We start from the raw sequence: 25160 nt of genomic DNA, 5'->3' as shown, positions 1-25160 counted from the left end.
ACACTGTGTACTCCTTTCTTAAGTGAAATATGTTCTCAGTTTGTCATTAGTGACGGAGTTTAGTTTATATACGATATAGGTTATAGTTTAGTGACTGCATTACATTTCTTTTTTTTTTTTTTTTAATGATAGTACTTAACATATCCTGTTTTGGGACATAGATTTTTTTTTTTTCAACTTCAATGCAAATTGAATAGTAGAAAATTGCTTGAATTGTTTCTTTTTTGGCCATAGGAAGCACAAAATATTAAACTGTCAAAGTGGCTCATATCTATTGCAACAGAAGAGAGGGGTTAATTTGCTTTTGCTTACACTGGATATAAAATTTCCTTATTGATTCTTAAAACTGCATTACCATGCAGAATCTTGGCTCTTTCTATAAGATTAAGAAGAGTAAGCAATTAAATAAAAAAACAAAAAACAGACCTTGGTGTGCAGTAAATTTTGCTGCATGCATTATTAGTACAGAGCTATCCATACCATTGCATCAATGATGAATCTTCTGAAGTAGAGATTTGTGTGTTTTTTCAAGTAGTTTTTTAGGTTATCTTTTGTTTTGGATGCTGTCTTTGAGATAACATGTAAGCAACAGCCATTGTTGCCAAGTAATCTACATTAAGGCTTTTTCCTTTACTTTCATTTTCATTTTTCTTTATCAGTAGAAGAACCCAGCAACAGCATTTCTCTTCCAAAGTGCCTTCCTTATTTACAGCTTTCGCTTGCATTTGAGAAACAAGCTTTCTGTCTTGAATTCGCACTTTAGTAGCTTCTCCAGAAACTCTTGGATAATACTTAGTCACCTAGACAGTAATTAAGTCACATGGCTTAGGAAGATGGCTTTAGAAATGACGTTTTTCCTTTTGGAACAGATCTATTTATAGAAGTTGTCACTTAAGCTCCTAATTTTGTCACCAAATTTCAAATCCAAGTTTCAGGCATTTTCCTTGGCTCTGTGGAGATAGGGAGGCTTCTCTCCAAGTAAACAAGCTTAGTGATGTGCATTTTAAGGGCTGGCTGATGGGCAGAGTATCAATTGAGGGCCTTCATTCATTGAAGGGTCTCCTGCTGCCATGGTAATTGGAATTTTTTTTTCTCTAAAAAGAACAGCTATATTGAGATATAGTTCACATACCATAAACTTAGGTGAGTTTTGGTCTCTATTTTGTCTGCTAGAGAACGTAGATTCTTTAACAGTGTTTGTGTAAATACAGTTGATGAAAATGATCACAAACAATTAATGAAGCAATGATAGGATTGTCTGGCAGATGCGACTACCTGTATATTAAAATCTGTTTTTATGTTTTCCTTGCTGCACCTGCTGGGAGATTTAGGTTAAGGACTCTCACTGTTAAGCTTAAACTCTGAGAGCAGAAGTTTCGGTGTGGAACAGAGAGAAACTTCAGGTGCAGGTGTTACAGGTTGTGGCATGAGCATGCAGGTACCTCACGTAGGTTCTCTCAGACAGGAGAGGAAATTTTGGATGGTATAGCTATGAACATGCTAATCAAAACCAAGTTAACCACAAATACACAGATTTTAAAATTAGATGACTTGCAAAAATTTATTTTCAAGACCATTCTCTTGAAACAGTTTAGCCATGACTTAGTGTCAGTTTGACTAGTAATGAAACTAAAATGACTTTAAAAAATATTTGTCAATACATCCTCAAATATGAATATTTAGTTGTTAGCTGTAGGTAGGCTAGCTTTAAACACAATTATATTTTAACGACGTCATTCTCCCCTAATTACTGAAATAAAATGATTTTTTTTAAAACCTCAGGATAAAAAGATCCTACAAGAATAAGAGCTCAACTTTCTAAAAATGATTCTATAAGTAGAGTTCACCATACACTAATTTAATGAGAAATTATTGAATTGAATTTCAGGGTGGTTATGGGAAACAATATTAAGATCTTCTGATGTAGAGATGACTCTATAATTGTAAATAGGGCCAACACGGGAAACCATGTCCCTTGGTTCCTGTGGGTTTGAGCTGCTGCCCATTTTTAAGTACTTTCATTTTTAAATAGTGAAATATATCAGAGGAAGACTCATTAATTTTCTGTTACTCGTTCAAGAACTGTGATATTCTCACAGAAGTGTTTTAAATACTCAACAAAAGTTTAGCTGGAAATATTACAGTTTTGATGGTTAGTATATGTAAGTCATAGTGAGCTAGTTTCATTGATTAATAATTACTGTATACTGCTGTCCTGTAGAAAGATTATGCTTTCATATACTGTCTATTAACTCAGGCTCCCTAACTCAGTCTTAGGGGCAAATAACTGCTGCCAGTGGTTTACTGTTTGTCATTTGGAAGAGTTAACCTTTTCTCCTTACAAATCCAAACTCATTTTGCTTACTTAAGGCTGCTGATGGAATATTCTTTTTAGTTAATGACACTCATTGTAATGGAATTAAAAAATATAATGACTTGTTTTACTTCTGTTTTACATCATTGTCAAAGTTTTGCATTTTTACAAATAAATATTATGTATTCCTGTAAGTGCTCACTTTAACACCAGGGATTTCCTGTCTTATGCAATCTATACGTCTTTCAATCATACGATATTCAGATGGGATCAATACTAGTAACTGGATTTAGGATTAACAAAATTACTGGTAATAGTTGGAGTAATAGCAAATACTTATATGATATTTACTATGTGCTAGGTGCCGGTCTAAGTGTTTTACATATGTTAAGTCATTTTATCCCCAAGTAATACCACTGATAACCTCATTTTGCAGATGAGGAAATGGAGGCACAGAAAGTTTAACCAACTTGCCCAAGAATTTTAAGCAAGGAAGTCTGGCACCCGAATGTGTGCTATAATCTGCTATAGTTTATCCTCTCTATGGAAATAAATGATCATAATAGCAGAGGAATTAGAATGCAAATATTTTAATTACAGCACTTCTACAATTTACCATTTGCAATTTACTGTCTCTTTTAGTAGTTATTTTAATAGGCCAAAATTGAAGATGTTTTAGTTCAAGTGAGTCCCAATTATTCCAGTATAAAATTTTCTTTATTCCAAAGACCCAATGTCTTCTAAAGATTCCCTGCCCCCCCCCTTTTTAAAACTATTGCATTTTGGAGTTCAGTTTTAGTCCTCCTTTGTTCTTCATAGAAGTTGGATTGTGTATTGTTCAGCACAGGGGAGCACTATCGCTTCTAAATAGTTATAGTTTGAAATATGTTGCTGACTTGCACATGGCAAACACATGGCTCAGTTTTTATGCCCATCTTATGCCTATGTGTAAATTTATCTGCATCTGGAGTAAATGTGAAGTTTTATGGGCAAGAATAACTAAGCTGAAACATACCATTAGCCTGCCAAGAGACTAGAAGATATTTGGTTATATCTTTGCCAAAGTGCTTCAAAATACCCATCCCCCTACCTCTTTTACCCTCCGTTCCACAACATACACAGCCCACAAGCTGGAAGAGAGTAAAAGAGCTACACAAATTTAACAAACAAACTGATAAAGTGTTTATTTCTTCCTCACATGTAAGATCAGTTATTCCAGGTATGTTTCCTAACTTTACTTTTTATCTGCCACTAGACATCATTTAGTATCTTCTGGATGAGCTTGATAATGTGTGCATTTCCCCCCTGGCAGGCTTATGCAGACATATGCTCCTCTGACATCTTGTAATCAGTGTGGTTTCAGGAAGGTCTCAGATTTCATGATTTAATTCTCTTTGCATTATAGGAAAAAAAATTGGGGGGATTAAGTAAATTTTACTTTCTCTTGGGACTGAAGCAAGGTTGCTATAGGTCCGTCATCATGTACAATGCATCAACTGCCTTAATGGCATTGGTAAGATTGCAAGTGGTCTTAACTCTGTATCCTAAAGAAAATATATTGGCCCATTGCCAGTTTATACAGGTCAGGTGTCTTAGTGCTGGGAGAAAGGAAAAATGAAAAGTGACAGCTGCTGTCAGCATGAGTTCTGTTCCTAAGCTCTGTTTGTAACCTATTTGAGTAGAAAGTCCTTTATTTTCTTTCTGGTGTTAAGATTTTCTTCCCGCAATTAAGTATCTAAGGAGTTATTTCATCTGTTAATGTTCAAGATGTTGTCTATAAACTTAAAAGAAATATTCAGCCATAAGTTTTTTTTAAAAAATCAAAGTAGCACTAGCTGATGATACTTCCAAGTATGGAACTAATTAGCTGTTTTATAATAGAATTTACTATTTTAATTCTAATTATAGAACTAACCTTTTCATTATATAATGTCTTTTCCAAATCTACTCTTGCAATTTTTTTTGAAACCAGAATGAACTATTAGAGTAATTATAATTGAAAAGAAATTAGTAGAAATGTTGTTTTTGACGTTAAACTGGTTTGAAGCAAAAAAAAAAAAAAATCACAAATTATTCCCTTGGTGTTGTCATAAACTGCAATTATTTTCCTATTCATTAATAAAAATACCTTACTTTCCAGTGGATAAGGTGTGGCCACTGTAAAATCAGAAAAGATAATAAAGACAAGAGAATATGTACTATTGGTATTGAGTAGTTCGAGTGTTTACAGCCTTTTTGAAGGAGGATAATTGATCAGGGCTACATTTGATGTTTTTTGTTTTGTTTTCTTTCTTTCTTTTTTTCTTTCTTTTTTGTTGTTTGTTTGTTTTGAGACAGGGTCTCACTTGATCTCCCAGGCTAGAGTGCAGTGGCGCAGTCTTGGCTCATTGCAGCTCAGAGTCCCAGGCTCAAGTGATTTTGCCACCTGAGTCCTACAAGTAGCTGGGACTACAGGTGCATGCCACCGTGCCTGACTAATTTTTGTATTTTTAGTAGAGATAGGGTTTCACCACGTTACCCAGGCTGGTCTTGAATTCAAGTGATCTGCCTGCCTCAGTTTCCCAAAGTGTTGGGATTACAGGCATGAGCCATTGCATCTGGCCACGTTTGATGTTTTATCACAACAGTCTTTTCTTTGCACCTATGAGGTAGAAAAAGAGCAGGTGCACTTGGTTTTCCCCATAGCCACTCATAAAAACTCAGGCATATGGAGTTTAAGTGGCTAGAAAGCTGACATGAGAGATTAACAGTGAAATAGAAAAAAAGCCAAAATTCTCAGATACTCAATGTGTGTTCTCAACCCTCATTTATTCAATAGATATGAGTTGAGTGCTTGCCATGGGCCAGTGACAGGGATATAGCTATAAACAACAGATGATGCATTTCTTGCCCACATGAAGCTTGTCCTTTAGTGGAAAAGACAGGCATGGTGCAGACAACTACTGAGAAGTCTTTGTAAATGATAGAAATAAGTGTTGAAAAGAATTACATGTTGCTCTGAGGGCACTTGCTGGGACACCTGACCTCATCTGGTTGCTCAGGGAAGACTTTCTTGAGGAAATGATATTAATTCCAAAGTTCAAAAGATAACAGGTGAATGAAATCAGAGCAGAACAACTTTTCATGTAGTCGAATTAGCATGTGCAAAGGCCAGAGGCCTTGATGTAGGATCTTGGTGCATGAAAGGGTCAGAAAGAAACCATAGAAAGTGGACAGAATAAGAGGTGGAGCAAGTGGCACAGGAAGAAAAGGGATGAAAGTAGGAGGATGGTATTTGACCAGAGCCTCAACTCAGAGGATATCAGGTTCAATGTAGAGGAAATCAGACTGACAGTGTTTTTGGACTTCCTACATTGGTTACTTTTTGCCTTTGTTTTCTCTTCTCTGGAAAATCTGGAAACGATTTTGTAACTCTGTGGATGACAGAGTGGTTGCTTTGGTAATTCTGAGTGGGGTCAATAGGTATTCCACATAGCAATTAGATTTTTGGACAGACTAAGTGCTATTTTCTTGAGGTCCTGCTGTCTTTCTGATTAAATTTAAAAAATAAACTTCTTGAATCGTGTTAACAAATGGTAAAATTTCTAATTCCAGGACAGATCTGTGGTTTGAGGACACTAAAGCTTAGGGACTGTGAATATTGTGAGGGCTAGAAGGACCTAAACTCAAATCCTGACTTTGCCAGTTAATATACGTGTGCCCTTAGACAATTTACTTATGCCTCCTATACTTCATTTTCCTCACCTGTTAAACAAGACAAACATGTAGCTCAGAGCTTTGGGTGTGGGAAATTCTCTGTAAATATTAGTTCTGATAGCATTGTTGAGGTAAAGTGGCAATTTGTAAAGAATTTCTGGAGAAGTCTTTGGTGGCTTCTACCCATTCTTACTGCTAGTTTCTGATTCCGCTCATGACAGGAAGCATGTCAGGATCACCAGCTGCAGTCCTTCACTTCCTGCTTTATAGTAGGACAATCTTCTGTGCCCCTAGACTGTAAATTCCGTAAGAAGTTTCTCTAAGAGAAGCACCCATGGGAACTTGTACTATATTATCAGCGTTTAGCATAATATTTGTACGTAGAAGAGAGTAAGTATCTGCTGAATGAAAAAAATAAGTGAATGAATTAGTCCAGGTGTTAGAAAATGGAGTGGTTTCTCCTGTTCATCCAACAGTATGTCAGATGTGTAGGGAAAAGTTCAGCCTGGACAGGTCTGGGAGAGCATATTATTCCCCCTGCTCTCAAAATGTGCAGTGAATATAAACAGGAAAAATAAAAACTGGTAGTGAGCCTTATAATCTGCTGGAAAAATAAAAACTGGTAGTGAGCCTTATAATCTGCTTGCCTGGTGGTAAGTGCATCCTCCATGCAGAGGCTCACATTCATGTGTTTTCTTTCTAAGGTGTTTTAGAGCCACAACTGATCAGTGTTAAATTTTAACTCACCAAATATCAACAATTGGCTTGCGATAAAAATCTCTGTAATCATGAAATGTTTTAAACATGTTAAAAATTGTATAAAATGCCTCAACAGACATCCATGTGTAGATGTAACATAGTTCAGTGTTTTGCTATATTAGCTTTCAAATCTTTTCATGGTTTTAAAAATCTACTAATTATGTATCAGCATGTCTTCTGTTAGTTTTTATTTTTATTCTTGCCTTCACTCTTTTACTTGATCAATCTTATTAGAATTTTTTGTAAATACTCTCTCCCCACTCGCCCCCCTCCCCTCTTTTTTTTAAGAGACAGGGTCTTGCTCTGTTGCTCAGGCTAGAGTGCAGTGGTAGGATCACTGCTCACTTTAAACTCTAACTCCTAGCAGTACTTCTCGCTCAGCCTTCTGATTACCTGGACTATAGGCATGTGCTGCCACACTAACTAATTTTTTAATTTTTACTTTTAGTAGAGACCAGGTCTCACTGTGTTTCCCAGACTGGTCTCGAACTCCTGACCTCAAGCAATCCTCTCGCCTCAGCCTTCCAGAGTGCTGGGAGGGTCCCAAAGAACCAGCTTTACTTTCTTTACTGTATTTTTCAATCATTTCTGCTCGTACTTTTGTAATTTCCTTTTTTCTACTCTGAAATTTCTGTTTTTCTTTTCATAATTCATTTAGTTAAATATTTAATTTATTAATTACCAATCTTCTTTACTATATGTATCTAAGAATGTAAAATTTACTCAAGTACTATTTTAGCAGCAACCTAAAGCTCTGCTACGTAGTTTTTTTTTTTTTGCTGTTGTCCATATATATGTGTATATATATTCCATAACTTATACTATGACTTTATATGACTCATAAATTATTTATATTTTTAGAAATAATATAATTATTTTAAAAAATTGTTTATTTGGCATTTTAAAAATTTCCAAACATATGAGCATCTTTGTTGTTGGTTTTAAATTCTGTTTCTTTGTGGTAAGTGCAGTGTACAAGATATTGATTCTTTGAAGTTGGCCTGGTCTTTAAAAGAAAAGTAACCTTTGATTTTTTAAAATAGTTTGCAAATCATAGAACAAGAAAGGACTCTGGTGGTTCAGCTCCCTTCTTAATTTATGGAAACATAAGTAAGAGAAATAGTGAATGACCAACTTATTCTCATAGAAACACTTGCTGGAAAAAAAAAAAAAGCACTTCACTTTTGCATGCTTAGTATCATTTTTCATTAGATACAACCTTAAATATTAGTTTGCTTTCCATGAAGGATGTTGTTTGAGACCTCTTTAATAATCTAATTCTTTTTACCTGTTGATAAATCCTGGGCTAATCCAAAATCATTCATGCAGAGATGAAAATGACCACTGAATGCTAATATTAACTGCTTGAGCTCAGCATGTAAGGCTCAAGGTGCAAGAGAGAAGATACTGCAACCAGAATCTTTTTTTCTTTTCATTTTTCTTTTTTCTTTTTTTTTGAGACAGAATCTCACTCTGTCACCCAGGCTGGAGTATAGTGGCACCATCTCGGCTCACTGCAACCTCTACCTCCCAGGTTCAAGCGATTCTTGTGCCTCAGCCTCCCCAGTAGCTGGGATGACAGGTGTGTGCCACTATGCCTGGCTAATTTTTGTATTTTTAGTAGAGACAGGGTTTCACCATGCTGGCCAGATCTCAAACTCCTGACTTCAAGTGATCCATCCACCTCAGCCTCCCAAAGTTCTGGGATTACAGGCATGAGCCTCTGTGCCTAGCTGCAACAGAATCTTTTAGCGGGCAGAAATTTTCTTCTTCCTCAAAAAAAGGAATGGAGGATAGCATTGAAGTGAAACTAAAGGAGGTTATGTTTATGGTAAAAGTGGAGAAAAAACGATTTCCTTTTTTTCCTTACCTCAGACCCTCATATAGTTGTATTTCCTTAAGAAAAACAACAAATATTTTTTCAGATATGACAAAAATACTTATTCCTCCTGTATTTTAGGAATGCACAAATATGTTTTCTCTTTGTGCAACAATCATCCAGTCAGTTATATTTTTTACTCTTAATAGTCAAACATCAACTACAGAAAAAGGTTTTAGGTAATTCAGTCTTTATGCTAAAAAGTCCTTATAGAGTAATGCATTTAAATTTTATTATTTGTAAAAAGGCAGAGTGATGTAGTGGTTTCCTGGAAAGAGTTATAATTTCATGAGTTTCTAATTATATAGTCATCATATATTATGTGGTCCATATTGATTTTCCGTTCTTTCAATTTAGAACTTAGAGAATCTGTAAAGTTCCCCTTCTGCATTACAGTAATCTGTTGCTGAGCATTTTGTGGGAACCTAAAATTTTTAGTAATCTGATATTTGTTATATTAGTGAGTGTCTAGTGATTACCTAACAGCTGTAAAATAATTTCTCTCGACTATTCTGTTGTTAAAAATAAGCAATTTAGGAAGCTGTGTTTAACTTAATAAAATGGAATATTAGGTTTGCCATATTGTGTAAAAATAATGATGAGTATTTTAAAATGAAGAGATAGGAAACTAGAATGCTGGTTATAGGTAATTAAGATATGGGTTAATTTTGTTAGATGAGTGATGCTATGGTAGACACCTCTAGTTTTCTACCACTGAACCAAGCTTCTTAAAAGGAAAATTCCTGGATTGTGAATAAAAATTTACTTATCTATGTATAAAGAGATGAATGGTTGTACTGGTTTGAATAATGTTCCCCAAAATTCATGACTTCTAGAACCCATGAATACTACCTTGTTTAGAAACAGAGTCTTTTCAGATGTAATCAATTAAGAGGAAGTCATACTAGATTAGGGTATGCCCTAATCCAATGGCTGGTGTCCTTAACAGAGAAAAGTATAGATGTAGAGACAAAGAGACAAACACAGAAAGTTATGGCCCCTATATTTTGTGGTGTTCACCATCTTTTAGTAAGATTAACTCCTTCTTCATCATTTTTATTTCTATCCAGTGGTTTTCTACTGTCTTTTCCTTTCTTGTGGAAACTTTTGCTACCATAATATTCTTATGCATCTTTTTCTCTCCAGTGGTAACCGTGTATCTTTTAAATGAGATTATTCTTTTTTGTCAGCTAGTTTTATTTTCTTTTAATTTTTTAAGTCCATAATATGCTTAATCCTTCTGATTTTTTAAATGTTTTTGATTGATACTATAAGATCCTAGTGCTCATCAATGAATATTGAAATAGTACAGAGATTTTTAGTGACTGTTTACCTTTAGATGTTGTTGGATGCTGTTTGAACATTTGTACCCTGGAATGGAGTGGCAAATGTTAATACCCAAAGGTGTTAAACAATATTGTATATGAGAGTTACGTTACCTGTGATAAGATGGGCAGTATGTGTCTTACTGAGCTTTAGCTGATTTTTGTCTTGCAGGAAAATGGAAATGTGGTAATGGAGTCTTAACAGATCTCTTAATTTTTAGGGGAAGATGGAAATCCAAGTTCAACAACTGTGAAAGTCTGAAGTTTTATCCTACTTGCAAGTTAATAGGCATTAGCTTGCTGCAGTTTTGTCTATGCCTGCAGAAGACAGGAAACTCCTGGGTCAGAGACAAAGGGCTTTATTACTGTGGCTTTGGCTATAGCCAGAATAGCAACATTTTCTTGCACTGGTATCTTCAGCCTTAATTCCCAGAGGGTGACAGAGGATAGGGCCAGGCTAACCTGAGCACACAGTGCATTGTGTTACAACAAAGAAATTCTGAATTTAGGAAACCTGAATGTTTTATAGTGGGAAGTAAACATGCCTGCCCTTTGCTTTGGAGGGAGATTTTCTCCATCTTCCAAAGCTGTTCCCTGTACAAACATCATTGAAAGGATAGTCCAGAAGAATCTCACACAATAAGGGGTTCTAGATACTTATTATAGGGAAATGTTACTGAGTAATCTTTCAGAATTCATTTCCATAGGTCACATTAAATATTACATTTTAATCATTTAAATTAAGCCTGATGATATAAGGGTGGTTTTGTTTTTAAGGCTTTGAAAACCTGTAGTGCTAAGTTAAAGTCTAGGAAGTGTTCATTTGTATTCTTGGTCTTGTACTTTTATATTTCATAGATCCATATACTAACAAAATGAATTTTGAGGATCAACATAGCATTGCATCATTTCTTCTCTTTTGCCATATATGAAAACAACCCTCTCAAAACATCTAAATACTATTTACTATTGCTACAAACTAAAAAAAAAATGAACCTAACCACTAATGCAATATGGCACTGTGTTCCAGGATTGGATCCTGGAACAGAAAGAAGAAATTAAAGGAAAAACTGCTGAAATCTCAATGTTCAGAGTCGAGTAAATAGTAATATACCAGTGTCAGTTATGTGATTTTGATAAATATACTAATAAATATAAGATGTTAACAATGGGAAAAACTGAGTGATAGATATTCTATAATTCTCTATACCATCTTTGCAACTTTTCTGTGTATCAGAATTATTCCAAAATAAAAGTCTATTTAAAAACGGAAAGCAGTTGATATTTTAAATAATAAAGATAAGGAAGTAAACCTAGAACAAATGACAGTTTTTCAAAAATTAAATACATTTAGCTTTATGAAAAATTAAGTACACTATACTTATTTCTATCTTTTTGACAGGAACTAGTAAAGATTTTGAGATGCATTAGTACAGATTCATGGATTATTGGCATTTGGGAACCACGTGATAGCTTCACTTAATTTACTGTAAATGAGAGGAAATAGTCTTTTCACTTTTTTTAGCCTTTAGAATGAGGTACCTTTAGAATCAATTATACTCTGTACCTGACCAGATGTTTAGCCTATGTCCCTTCTATGAATCCAGTCCGATTCTGTACAGAGTATGAGTTTTAATCGGGATAGGTTGGTGGATCATCTTTAACATAAAATTTAGCTTTTCTAAGGATTTCCATCATGCAGCTGGCCCTAAGGAGATTTACTTTGTTATTTATTTTCTTATTTTAATTTGTATTAGAGATGGGGTCTCACTATGTTGCTCAGGCTTGTCTTGGACTCCTGGGCTCAAGCGATCCTCCCTCCTCGGCCTTCCAAAGTGCAGGGATTACAGGTGTAAGCCACCATGCCCAGCCTCCCAAGGAGACTTACAACTGGGAAGATGGAGTGAGGATTGGAGGAAGGCGGGTTCCTGACGTTGATGCCAAGCAAGAGGGAGTTGAGACCAGGCAAGAAATGTGGTTCTGTGGAACAGACTGTAGCCATGCGGCCACCAATGTGTCAGGACAGTGTATACACCTGGGGACAATCTAGGATGCAATAGTGTTCAAGGGTAGGCCGTTAGTTCCTGCAAGGTGGTATCAGCTAGAACAGAGACTCCCAACTATGGTAGCATATTGGAATCATCTGGGCAGATTTGTAAAATACCCAGGTCCCACCCTCTAGAGATTCTGATGCAGTTGGTATGGGGTGAGGCTGGGTATTTTTAAAAAGAGCTTCCCATGTGTTACAATATGCTGCCAGGGTTGGCAGCTACTGTGCTAGGGCGGGGTGAGAAAGGGTCCCGCTTGTGGAAGAGGGTGACTGGCATGAGCTTCCCCAACTGCATGGCAGAGGCTGATTCTAGGACCAGTGCCCATGGAGGGGGAGAAGGCTATGATTCAGTGAACAGAACAGGAGAACAAGAGTTGCAGGGATGGGTGTTTTGATCTGGAGGTGCCTACACTGGCCCTGACCCTTTTAGCATGAGCAAACCATTCCTATCTGCCTGTGACTTTCATAGATGTAGCACTGAATTACCAGTATCCTGGGAAACCCCTTTGCGCCAGGCAAACTGGAAGTTTGGTTTTTCTAGCCCCTTTGATCCAGGCCAAAGCATCCTGCATGGTATCCTATGATCAGCACCAGCAAAAATAAACAGCTCTGCTCTTCCTTAATATTCTTATCTCACCTCTTACCTTCCATTGTGTTTTTGATAAAGCCAGCTGTTTTTTGGGGAACAAGAAACAGAGTGGAGTACATTCTTTCTGTGTCAGGAAGGGTCAGCTCAGGAACTAGTGTAAGATTTCAGTGAGCTCAGCAGTGAGGAGCTTCAGAATCAGAAACAGGAGTAATGTAAAGCAGTTGTTCTCAAACTTCAGAGTGCAGTAAAATCACTTGAAGGTTTGGCTGAATTACAGTTGGGTAGGCTGCATTCTCCGAGCTTCTGAGGAAGGCTATAGCAAGGCTTGAGAAATTTGTATTTCTAGCAAGCCGATGCTGTTGGTCTGAAAACCACTCTTTGAGAACCACTGGTGTAAATAACCTTGACTTTGTAGCAGGCATACCTGGGTGTGGATGATCTCTCTCAGTCTATGGTCTCTCACTTGTAAAAAGGGGGGAAATAATACTCACCTCATCAGTCGTCATGAACTGTCACGTAATTCACTAAACAGGATGTCCAGGATATGGTAGATACTTCCATTCTCTGAAAGATCTTTCTGTATCCTTTGCATGGGGACAGTTTTGTATTGAATATTTTTAGGGTTAACAATTCCAGATTTGATCATCAAATCACGCAGAGGAACTTTTTACACCGTAAGAAACCTGGGGCCCTACCTCCTTGGAGATTCTGATTCAGCAGGCCTGAGGGAAGGCCTGGGCATCAGTTGCTTTAGAAAGCCTGCCATGGTACTTCTGAGAGTCAGTTTTGGGAACTGCTATTTTGAGGAGCATTTCTCTGGTGCAAGGGTTCTCAGGCACTGAATTCGTATTCAGTCATTTGGAGGATTTTAACAGATGCTGATACCTGGACCCGAGACTGTGATTTAGATGGTTGGGAGTAAGTCATGGGCATTGGACTTTAAAAGCTCCCAGGTGATTCTGAAATGCAACAGAGGTTGAGAACCTCCCCTCTAGGGGTATTCCTGGAACAAGAAAAACACAAAGTATTTGTTACAATGCAGATTCTTAGGTCTTACCTCAGAGCTGCCTGCACAAACTCTCTGGGCGAGAGACAGTATCTACATTATAAATCAACGTCTCAAATAGTTATTCTTAACAAAGTTTGAGAATCACAGCTCAAGGGACATTATAGCATCCCTAAATATTGGTTGACTACACCTCCCTCACCTGTTTATATAGCACTTTACAGTGTACTTTACATTGTTATCTCATGGAATCTCCTGCATATCCTTATGAGACAGCTGGAGTAGATATTATCTCTAGTTTATTGGTGAAGAATTGGATATTCAGGGAGGTTTTCTTTCCAGTAGCACGTGTGGGTATATGAACATAAATCAGGCAAATGTGCTTCTCTGAAGGGAGATAATAGTCTGTTGGAGAAGTAACACAGAAACAGGCAGGAAGGAACAATCTCTTCAGGTAGGAAGAGATTGCAGTATGGTTGAAAAATACTATGAAAATTCGGAGAAGGAGGGGTTAGCAGGAAGTAATTTATGAGAAGGGAATTTGAGAAGGCTATTTGGAGGAGGTGGTCCCGGCTCATTTTAGAGCTGTCAAGATCTAGTTTCCTTTGAGGACCTTGATAGAGGGCGCATGACTACTGTCTTACAGCTATGCTCCAATTGTTTCCCTTTATTAGGTTTTCCTCGTTTTATGGTCCAGGCTGTGTAACCTCCTTTGTGTTATCATCTCATCATATTTATAATAAATTCGAATTTTCCTTTGAGATTTTGCTATGTTTAATAAAAATGTGGTATGTCTTTGAATTTTATAAATAAATGATTATTTTGATGTTCTTAGAATAAAAAATTACAATAAATTTTTCTCCCATTAGGAAGATAAACCAATAATAGACATATGAACTATCATGTTCATTTTTATAGAGGTAGATATTCTTTTAGCTATAGCTATCTAATTAGGTAAAAATAAACATTTGTACTTTTATGGCTATGTTGTTAGATCAAGGAGTATGAAGAAAGTTTCAAGGACAATGGATTTATTTCTGGAACTAAAGAGACAATAAGGAATAAAGCTATGACTGGCAGTCTGATAAAGAGCCCAACTCTGTTAGGAAAAGCCCAAAAGGCTTTTCTCTTTTCCTGCAACATCTGTCTCAGATTATTGTATATAGTACTTACTTCCATATAGCATACTTTTGACTTTTCTTCAAAAGTCATATGAAGACATGGAGAACCTTTATAATTGATAAGATTTGAGAAAGTTTTTTTGTTAGTAGTCTTTACTGAAATAGATAATTTTTAAGTAAAATGCAGTTTATGACTTTCAAATGCAGTGCATATTCTAAAACATATAAGTGCAAAAAATATAATTTTATCTGTCCCATTAGTTATTAAAATTTAAAATACTCCTATTCTTTGACCTCCCAGGTCCATGTCTAGTACTCTGTCCTGCATATATACTGATAGAAGTGCACAGAAATATATGAAAGGATGTTCATTGCAACATTATGACAGCAAAAAAGGAGATTATCTGAATGTCCATTAGTACAGGACTGTTTAAATGAATTATAGTTCACCCCCATAATGGAATAGTATGCCATCATTGAAAAATACGATATTGATACAGAAGGATGCCAAGCTTACCTTAAGAAAAAAAAAGTCAAGTGGCTGAACAGTGTACATAGTATAAAACTATTTGTGAAGTGAAAAGGATATATGTGTATGTGTGTATATATGCCTCTACTTGAATATACATAGACTATTCTTGACATGGTACACAAAATGCATCAAAAATACGTACCATTTAGAAGGCATCTACAGCTTGAATAGTATATGTGAAGGGAGTTTTTTTATTCTTCACTATGTACTCTTTCAATTCTTAGAATTTTTGCACCACATGTGTATTAATAGAGAAAATAATTATTTACAAAATAAAAATATTAAATTTATATTTAATATTATAGTTTATATAAATTAAGAAAGCCCTTTAACAGCCTATCTCTTGGACTAAAAAATATTTCTAGGCGTGTTAAAGGAAATAAAAACTTCATTACTTCTTAGTTTAAATAATTATTGACTTATGATTAATTATCTCTGAAAAATATTACAGCACAAAAATGAACTTTCACCATTATTTCTAATAATTACACATGCCACCAGCTGAGACCTCAAGATTTGAATTGTAGTGATGCAAATTGAGATTTTTTTCCCCTGGTGTTTATGCCTCTGCTGAAGTGTCATGGAAACATTTAATAATGATTCAACCATACTGAGCTCTTTGCTTCATTTGCCATGTTAGGCTTTTGTGCAGATGGGTCCTGATCATATGCTGTTTTTGGCTTGACTCCTATTTTTCGAATCAGAGATGAGTGAAATAGTGTTTTCCATTATTGACTCATCTATATAACTCTCCCCAATATAATGGAGGAATGTTTTTAAAAAATGAATTATTTGTCCTTTTTATGATTTAATATGACATGTTTCCAGAGTTGCGTTTTTGAAGAAAACTCTAGTAATTTATAAAATAGTATGCTTTGACATTGACATATATCCTCATGACTATCAATTTCCATTGTTTTCTAGTCTGATACCATAATTCCCGAGATTATTTTTTTGTTTCTACTTCTCCTTATTTATGTTTGTTTCTACTTTCTTATCTTTGTTTCTATTATCTTCATTGCTATGAGGCTCAGACTTCTAAGAGGAGAAGGTCTGATTCAGTCACTGTCCAGTGTAAGGAAACACTTATAGACAGAGTTCTGTCTTTATCAGGTCATCTGTTGACTGTTGACTTTTTATGTCTGGCCAATGCAAAGCTAGAATTTTGATCTCTGATCCAATTAGATGTATCCAGGAAATCAGGGGCATCTAAGTGATAATGTCCTCTCATACACTCAGAATCTGATCTATGGACTGTTCACCAGTCCAACAGCCCAACACACACTATTGTAACTTTTGTTAAATTTACCCTTAGCCCTGCTGACAAAGCAACAGAATAAAAGAATAAACCAGCTTAGGGGAAAGTTCAGATTTGCCTTGCATAACTCATAGGTTCGAGGTTCAACAATAGGGGATAGGACACAGGCTTTGTACTCACATAAAGTTTTCATCCTTACTTGGCAACTCCCCAGGCAGACAACCACAGTCTGAGATTGTGGTTCCTATGTAGAAGAGGGATAAGAATATTTCTTTGTAGGATTGATATGAAGATTTAGTGTGATTGTGTATGTAAATTGAGAACACTGACAGACACAGTAATTATAATAGCAGCAAACATTTGTTGAGTACTTCCGATGAGCCAAGCATTACTCTAAACTCTTTTATGTCTGTTAGCTCGTGTAATCCTCATAACATCCCTATGAGATAATTATCCCCAATTGACAGATGAGAAAACTGAGGCTTGGGCAGTCTCTGTAATTTGCTTAAGATTACATAGCTGGTAAGAGAAGGAGCCAATAGCTCACATCGTTAACATCTACACTACACTGGCGCTCCACATGAAGTCATGGCCCCGTGTTCTAGTGTCTAGGACTTGTTTCAGTCCCCAAGTCTCTGTGGCCTTCTGGGTTCCATCTTCTCCATTAAATGCAACCACAACCCTCAGTTTATGATGGTCAGTGGCTCCCCTGGGAATTTGGAGCTGGTTTAAGGTCAGGGATTGCATTGTGTACCATTTTACCTGCTGTCTACCCACTCCCTAAAGCTGAGAGTTACCAGCTTCTGTGGGATAATCTCACAAGGAGCAGCAGTCTCAGGCTAGGCTGGTTTCCTTGGATTTTGGTGGAGAAAATGTCTTCAGCCTATTACATCTCCATGTCCTCCTGTTTTCTCTCCTCCATTTGTGAAACACTGAACATTTTAAGTAGTGTTAGTCCTTAAGTCCTACTGTGAAGTAGGTAACATTTGCCTCTTTAAACCACCCATCCTATCAGTCCTTTCTGTTTCACTCTTTCATATCTCAGTGAATCAATTTAATTAGAAGCTTTCAGCTACTGAAGAAATAGGAGATTAGTGATAGAATGGGAAGAGGTCATTTAGACAAGAGCTTCTCAAACTTTAATGTGCATATGAATCACCTAGGGACTTGTTAAAATACAGATTCTCATACAGTAGGTTTCGGGTGGGGCCTGAGATTCTGCATTTTTAACAAGCTCCTAGTGATGTCAATGCTGCTTGTCTCTGAACTGCACTCTGAGTAGCAAGTATTTAAAGGTGACATCCTAAGATGGCAGAAGATTTAACTTCTTACCTTTCCAGGCACATTTAACCAAATAAATGAATCTCTCTTAGTAGAATTTTGTTAATGAAATTGGATGCTAAGAAAAAGTTCACAATTTAAAACGCTGCCCATAAACTGCTTACCAGTTAAAGCCATTGCTGGTTTGAGAAAAGAATGGTATTAACTTGCTTATCTGGTAATCAAGTTTTGATATAAACACTGTAAAAACAAGCATTTCCTCCATCAATGTAATTTACTGACTCTCAAATGATTTATATTTATTTTTACTTAGCTTTGTGTGAAAGAGCATTACTTTGCTGCTGCTCATGATTGAGTTGCTTTTTTCGTTTTTTTGAGACAGGGTCTCTATTGGCCTGGCTGGAGTACAGTGGTACCATCTCGGCTCACTGCAACCCCCACTTCCCTGGTTCAAGCGATTCTCCTACCTCAGCCTCCTGAGTAACTGGGATTACAGGCATGCGCCACCACACCTGGCTAATTTTTGTATTTTTATTTAGTAGAGACAGGGTTTCACCATGTTGGTTGGGCTGGTTTGGAACTCCTGACCTCAAGTGACCCACCCACCTCAGTCTCCCAAAGTGCTGGGATTACAGGCGTGAGCCACTGCACCTGGCCCATGGTTGAATTTCTTATAACTAGGAAAGCAGATGATTAAACTTTGGTGCAAGGGCCACATACGTATTTCCTTTATTTTCTTATTTTTTTCATTTTTTCTTTTGAGACAGAATTTCACTCTTTTTGTCCAGGCTGGAGTACAGTGGCAAAATCACAGCTCACTGCAGCCTCGAACTCCTGGGTTCAAATGATCCTCCTGCCTCAACCTCCCAAGAGGCTAGGACTACAGATGCATGCCACCACATCCATCTGATTTGTAAATTTTTTTTTGTAGAGACAGGGTCTTGCTATGTTGCTCAGGCTGGTCTTGAACTCCTGCCTCGCCTCCAAAAGCATTGAAACTATAGACATGAGATACTGTGCCTGACTCCCTGTGTATATTTCAGTATCTCTTTCTTTGTTCCTCTAATATCACCTACATAAAAGAAAGGTTAAGTCAACTTTTATTTCCCTGAATTTTGATTTGGAGTCAGCTCACTCAGAATGTTTATGAATAATTCTGTTAGAAAATGTTTGATAATGCTAATCTGAATAATGAAATATCTTGCAGAGCTCTAGATGTGGAGGTACATTGTGAGTAGAAACCGCCTGTGAAATGAAGCAGCTGATTCTCCTTGTGATGCAAAGGCTTACATTCTTTACTTCTGTTTTCAGGGAGGAGAGCACTGTTACTACCAGGGTCATATCCGAGGAAACCCTGCCTCATTTGTTGCATTGTCAACATGCCATGGACTTCAGTAAGTGTTCAAAAAGTTATTTGTACTGTTTATTTTTTCAATAATTTATTTTCTTTAGTATGAATGCACTATAGTAGATCTCCCTATTTTGTGTCAAGAAATAATTTTAAATCAGTGATGGATCTGATTTTTTTTTTCTATTTTGTGTTTTATAAACCAAACAGATTTTTTTTATTATTATTACACTTTAAGTTCTAGGGTACATGTGCACAACATGCAGGTTTGTTACATATGTATACATGTGCCATGTTGGTGTGCTGCACCTATTAACTCGTCATTTACATTAGGTATATCTCCTAATGCTATCCCTCCCCACTCCTCCCACCCCACAACAGGCCCCAGTGTGTGATGTTCCCCTTCCTGTATCTAAGTGTTCTCATTGTTCAATTCCCACCTATAAGTGAGAACATGCAGTGTTTGGTTTTTTGGCCTTGGAATAGTTTGCTCAGAATGATGGTTTCCAACTTCATCCATGTCCCTACAAAGGACATGAACTCATCCTTTTTTATGGCTGCATAGTATTCCATGGTGTATATGTGCCACATTTTCTTAATCCGGTCTGTCACTGATGGACATTTGGGTTGATTCCAAGTCTTTGCTATTGTGAATAGTGCTTCAATAAACATATGTGTACATGTGTCTTTATAGCAGTATGATTTATAATCCTTTGGGTATACACCCAGTAATGGCATCACTGGGTCAAATGGTATTTCTAGTTCTAGATCCTTAAGGAATTGCCACACTGTCTTCCACAATGGTTGAACTAATATACAGTCCTACCAACAGTGTAAAAGTGTTCCTATTTCTCCACATCCTCTCTAGCACCTGTTGTTTCCTGACTTTTTAATGATCACCATTCTAACTGGTGTGAGATGGTATCTCATTGTGGTTTTGATTTGCATTTCTCTGATGGCCAGTGATGATGAGCATTTTTCATGTGTCTGTTGGCTGCATAAATTTCTTCTTTTGAGAATTGTCTGTTCATATCCGTTGCCCAATTTTTGATGGGGTTGTTTGATTTTTTTCTTGTAAATTTGTTTGAGTTCTTTGTAGGTTCCGGATATTAGCCCTTTGTCAGATGAGTAGGTTGCAAAATTTTTCTCCCATTCTGTAGATTGCCTGTTCACTCTGATGGTAGTTTCTTTTGCTGTGCAAAGCTCTTTAGTTTAATTAGATCCCATTTGTCAATTTTGGCTTTTGTTGCCGTTGATTTTGGTGTTTTAGACATGAAGTCCTTGACCATGCCTATGTCCTGAATGGTATTATCTAGGTTTTCTTGTAGGGTTTTTGCGGTTTTAGGTCTAACATTTAAGTCTCTAATCCATCTTGAATAAATTTTTGTATAAGGTGTAAGGAAGGGATCCAGTTTCAGCTTTCTACTTATGGCTAGCCAGTTTTCTCAGAAGGATTAACGGAATCCTTTCCCCATTTCTTGTTTTTGTGAGGCTGGTCAAAGATCAGATGGTTGTAGATGTGTGGTATTATTTCTGAGGCCTCTGTTCTGTTCCATTGGTCCATATCTCTGTTTTGGTACCAGTACCATGCTGTTTTGGTTACTGTAGCCTTGTAGTATAGTTTGAAGTCAGGTAGCATGATGCCTCCAGCTTTGTTCTTTTGGCTTAGAATTGTCTTGGCAATGCGGGCTCTTTTTTGGTTCCATATGAACTTTAAAGTAGTTTTTTCCAATTCTGTGAAGAAAGTCGTTGGTAGCTTGATGGGGATGGCATTGAATCTGTAAATTACCTTGGGCAATATGGCCATTTTCATGATATTGATTCTTCCTATCCGTGAGTGTGGAATGTTCTTCCATTTGTTTGTGTCCTCTTTTATTTCGTTGAGCAGTGGTTTGTAGTTCTCCTTGAAGAGGTCCTTCACATCCCTTGTAAGTTGTATTCCTAGGTATTTTATTCTCTTTGAAGCAATTGTGAGTGGGAGTTCACTCATGATTTGGCTGTCTGTTTGTCTGTTATTGGTGTATAAGAATGTTTGTGATTTTTGCACATTGATTTTGTATCCTGAGACTTTGCTGAGGTTGCTTATTAGCTTAAGGAGATTTTGGGCTGAGACGATGGGGTTTTCTAAATATACAATCATGTCATCTGCAAACAGGGACAATTTGACTTCCTCTTTTCCTAATTGAATACCCTTTATTTCTTTCTCCTGCCTAATCGCCCTGGGCAAGAACTTCCAACACTATGTTGAATAGGAGTGGTGAGAGAGGGCACTCCTGTCTTGTGCCAGTTTTCGAAGGAAATGCTTCCAGTTTTTGCCCATTCAGTATGATATTGGCTGTGGGTTTGTCATAAATAGCTTTTATTATTTTGAGATGCATCCCATCAATACCTAATTTATTGAGAGTTTTTAGCATGAAGGGCGGTTTAATTTTGTCAAAGGCCTTTTCTAACTAAGCAGATTTTTAAATCAGGGTTGCACATGGCCGGGCTTGGTGGCTCATGCCTATAATCCCAGCACTTTGGGGGGCCGAGGGTGGCGGATCACCTGAGGTCAGGAGTTCGAGACCATCCCCGCCAACATGGTGAAACCCCATCTCTACTGAAAATACAAAAATTAGCCTGGCGTGGTGGCAGGAGCCTGTAATCCCAGCTACTTGGGAGGCTGAGGCAGGAGAATCGCTTGAACCTGTGAGGCAGAGGTTGCAGTGAGCCGAGACCATGCCACTGCACTCCAGCCTGTGGGATAGAGTGAGACTCTGATTAAAAAAAAAGAGAAAGAAAGAAAATAAAATTTCTACATTTTGCAAAAGAAAGAAAACATATATATTGTCAAGAAAAAGACAAGAAGCATACATTAAGATGATGCTAGACTCCATCTCAAAAAAATTCAATAAAATTAGAGTTGCAGAAAACAGAGGCTTTTGAATTTCACAATGATACCTTAAAATAATATTTGAAGCATTTTTCTAGTTTCATCCAGATTCAGACAGGAGTGGTTTGGGTTAACTTCGGTGTCTATTTCTGTGGATGTTTAGCCCCTTGAAATACCCCTATTCCTTCTTCATACGTTTTTATGTTTTCATCAAATAATAGAAGTTTCGGTAAATGGTAACTCTTGTCTCCTTACACAAAGAGTAAAGGCTTCTCATGACCTCAATAGCGCATATGTCTTTGCCCCTTTTTTCAGCCTGAATCCCACCTAATTAATAGCAAATCTGTGGGAGGGTCTGTCGTTTCTCAGAGATCTCCAAGGAACAAAGTTCATCCTTCCTCAGTGGCTTGCTTCCTTTCTCATAACCTTCTCTGTCGAATACTGTTTGCTGGTGTTTAACATGGGAATACGTCCACTTCCTCCATCCTGTCGATATGATAATGCACAGGTGGTTGTTTCTTACTTGTTTTGTAACCCTTTATAAAGCTACCATGTCATTCCTCAGCATTCTCTTTTAACTAAATCATTTCATTTCCTTCTTGTGTGTTTTAATTTTTGTCACAGAACAAGCCAGCACTTTAGTTTTGTTAAATTTTCGTTGAGGAACTTTAAAATAATTCCTTTTTGTTACCAAGTTAGATATGTGGCTTTTCATCTAACAAGCAGTTACTGGGTGTTTCCTGTGTGCCAACCCTAGGAATATTAAGGCAATTGAAACACAAGTCCTGGGAGTTCACAGTCTCATGAGGAGTCCAAATCTAGCCCATTTCCTGATGTGGAACCCCATAGGTATATTTGATTTTTTTTTGAGAGAGAGGAATAAAAAAGGGGAAAAATGCAAGCTAAGCATTGTCACTGAAGAACAGGAAGCACCTAAGGGCTCCGGAGACATGCCACCTGAAGACGGTGGAGTGCAATAGGTTGGAATAGCATATCCAAGGGAGCGGGTTACACTGACAGATCTTAAATCTAGGAAAGAGAGCTAATGGACACGGCCAGAAAATCTAGCTAGTCTGCCTGAGTGACACCTCTAGTCAGGATCTGGGAGTAAGCATATTAGGCAGAAAGGAAAGAAGAATATAAGGGTGAGTTAAATAACCAGAGATAGGAGGCCATGTGCCTGAGAGCATGGAAGACTTCCATTTCCTTGTTTGTGCTAAAAGAGTACTGTGAATAAAGGTGTACATTTATTTACTTTAAATACATTATTTGAAGAAAGAGGTTTTTGCAAACATGGAATCCATGCTTAATATTGGGCAGTCTCTGTTTTCTTAATAGGAAAAAGAAATATTGAAGTCCTTTTCAGCAGTAGAATTGTTACATCTGAACTCAAGACAAGCACATCTGTCACCTAGGAATAGTACAGTGAGACCTGTCCCCATTTGTGACAGCAAGTGTATATTGGAGGGTAATAAATGAGGTGGTTGTTTTCCTTTCTCTCTCTTAAAATCTCAATCCAAAGTCATAGTGTCAGCATCTTTCTCAGTACTCGTTCCAGTCTGCCTTCTGGTTTTCCAAATGGGCTCAATGTTGTCAGAATCAGAGAGAAGATATTTGTGCCTTCTAAGGGCTATAAATGGACCTGAGAACCTAAGACTGATACCTGTTAGTAATCCTACTATAGTTATGTAAAGAAGGATTGAAAAATAACTTTTAGGCCGGGCATGGTGGCTCACCCCTGTATTCCCAGGCGTGAGCCACTGTGCCCTCCCTTTCCTTCCCTTCCCTTCCCTTCCACTTCCCTTCCCTTCCACTTCCCTTCCACTTCTGTTTCACTTCCTTTTCACTTCCATTTCACTTCCCTTTCTCCTCCCCTTCTCTTCCCCTTCTCTTCCCTTTCTCTTCCCCTTCCCTTCCCCTTCCCTTCCCCTTCCCTTCCCTTCTTCTCTTCTATTCTCTCTTCTCTCTGTTTTATTCTTTCATTCATTTGTTCATTCGTTCATTCTTTCTTTTACTCTTTTCTGTCAGTCTCACTCTGTCCCACAGACTGGAGTGCAGTGGCGTGATCTCAGCTCACTGCAGCCTCTGCCTCCCAGGCTTAAGTGATTCTCCTGCCTCAGCCTCCCAAGTAGCTGCGATTATAGGCACCTGCCACCATGGCTGGCTAATTTCGTATTTCACTTTGGGAGGCTGAGGTGGGTAGACCACCTGAGGTCAGGAGTTTGAGACCAGCCTGGCCAACCTGATGAAACCCTGTCTCTACTAAAAACACAAAATTAAGCTGGGCATAGTGGTGGGTACTTGTAATCCCTGCTACTTGGGAGGTTGAGGCAGGAGAATCACCTAAGCCCGGGAGGCAGAGGTTGCAGTGAGCTGAGATCGTGCCATTGCACTCCAGCCTGGGTGACAGAGTGAGACTCCGTGTCAAAAAAACCCGAGGAAAAATAACTTTTAGGAGATTGTATAGTAACTGGATTAGGAATAGAACTCAGAATCCTGCCTTAGTTATTTATTTTTATTTATTTTATTTTTGAGATGGAGTCTCGCTCTGTCACCGGGTTGGAGTATAGTGGCACGATCTCAGCTCACTGCAACCTCCGCCTCCCAGGTTCAAGCCATTCTTGTTCTCAGCCTCCTGAGTAGCTGGAATTACAGGTGCCTGCCACCACGCCCATCTAATTTTTGTATTTTCAGTAGAGACAGGGTTTTGACATGTTGACCAGGTTGGTCTTGAACTCCTGACCTTGTGATCCGCCCACCTCTGCCTCCCAAAGTGCTGGGATTACAGGGTTATTTTAATTAAGTAGATTTTACTTCTCCTTTTAAGAATGTTTTTATTTGAAACTAAATAAAAATAAACAGAAAACCTATCATGCGTCTTGGAACATTGTGAGAATTGTGTATGATCATTTTAAGCTTTCTTAGACTTTTATGAGCACGTAGGATAAATATACCCTTGTATCATCTTGTTATTTAGTAATTATTACTTCTCATCTTAACTTTACCTTCTGAACAAAAATTTCTGGAAGAAATATTTTGGGGCAGTGTTATGAAATATTGAATAATGTATGTTGTCCCAATTACAGTGGTTTAGATATGAGAAGTATTATGTCATCCATGACTCATCCTT

At 37.5% G+C, this 25160-nt stretch overlaps 1 protein-coding gene across 13 annotated transcripts in view; it reads left to right on the top strand.

The window, feature by feature from the left end:
* The window catches only part of ADAM22 (ADAM metallopeptidase domain 22), a 258039-nt gene that overhangs the window by 138709 nt on the left and 94170 nt on the right, over window positions 1-25160 (top strand). For all 13 annotated transcript variants that reach the window (XM_038004584.2, XM_073009144.1, XM_038004582.2 and 10 more), the window contains one exon: window positions 19122-19204. In XM_038004584.2, coding sequence (XP_037860512.2) covers window positions 19122-19204 — 83 coding nt within the window. The remainder of the gene's footprint in view (window positions 1-19121; window positions 19205-25160) is intronic.

This window comes from Chlorocebus sabaeus, chromosome 21 (assembly GCF_047675955.1).
Source record: "Chlorocebus sabaeus isolate Y175 chromosome 21, mChlSab1.0.hap1, whole genome shotgun sequence".
Classification (NCBI taxonomy): Eukaryota; Metazoa; Chordata; class Mammalia; order Primates; family Cercopithecidae; genus Chlorocebus; species Chlorocebus sabaeus.
This window is presented reverse-complemented; position numbering and strand designations above follow the sequence as displayed.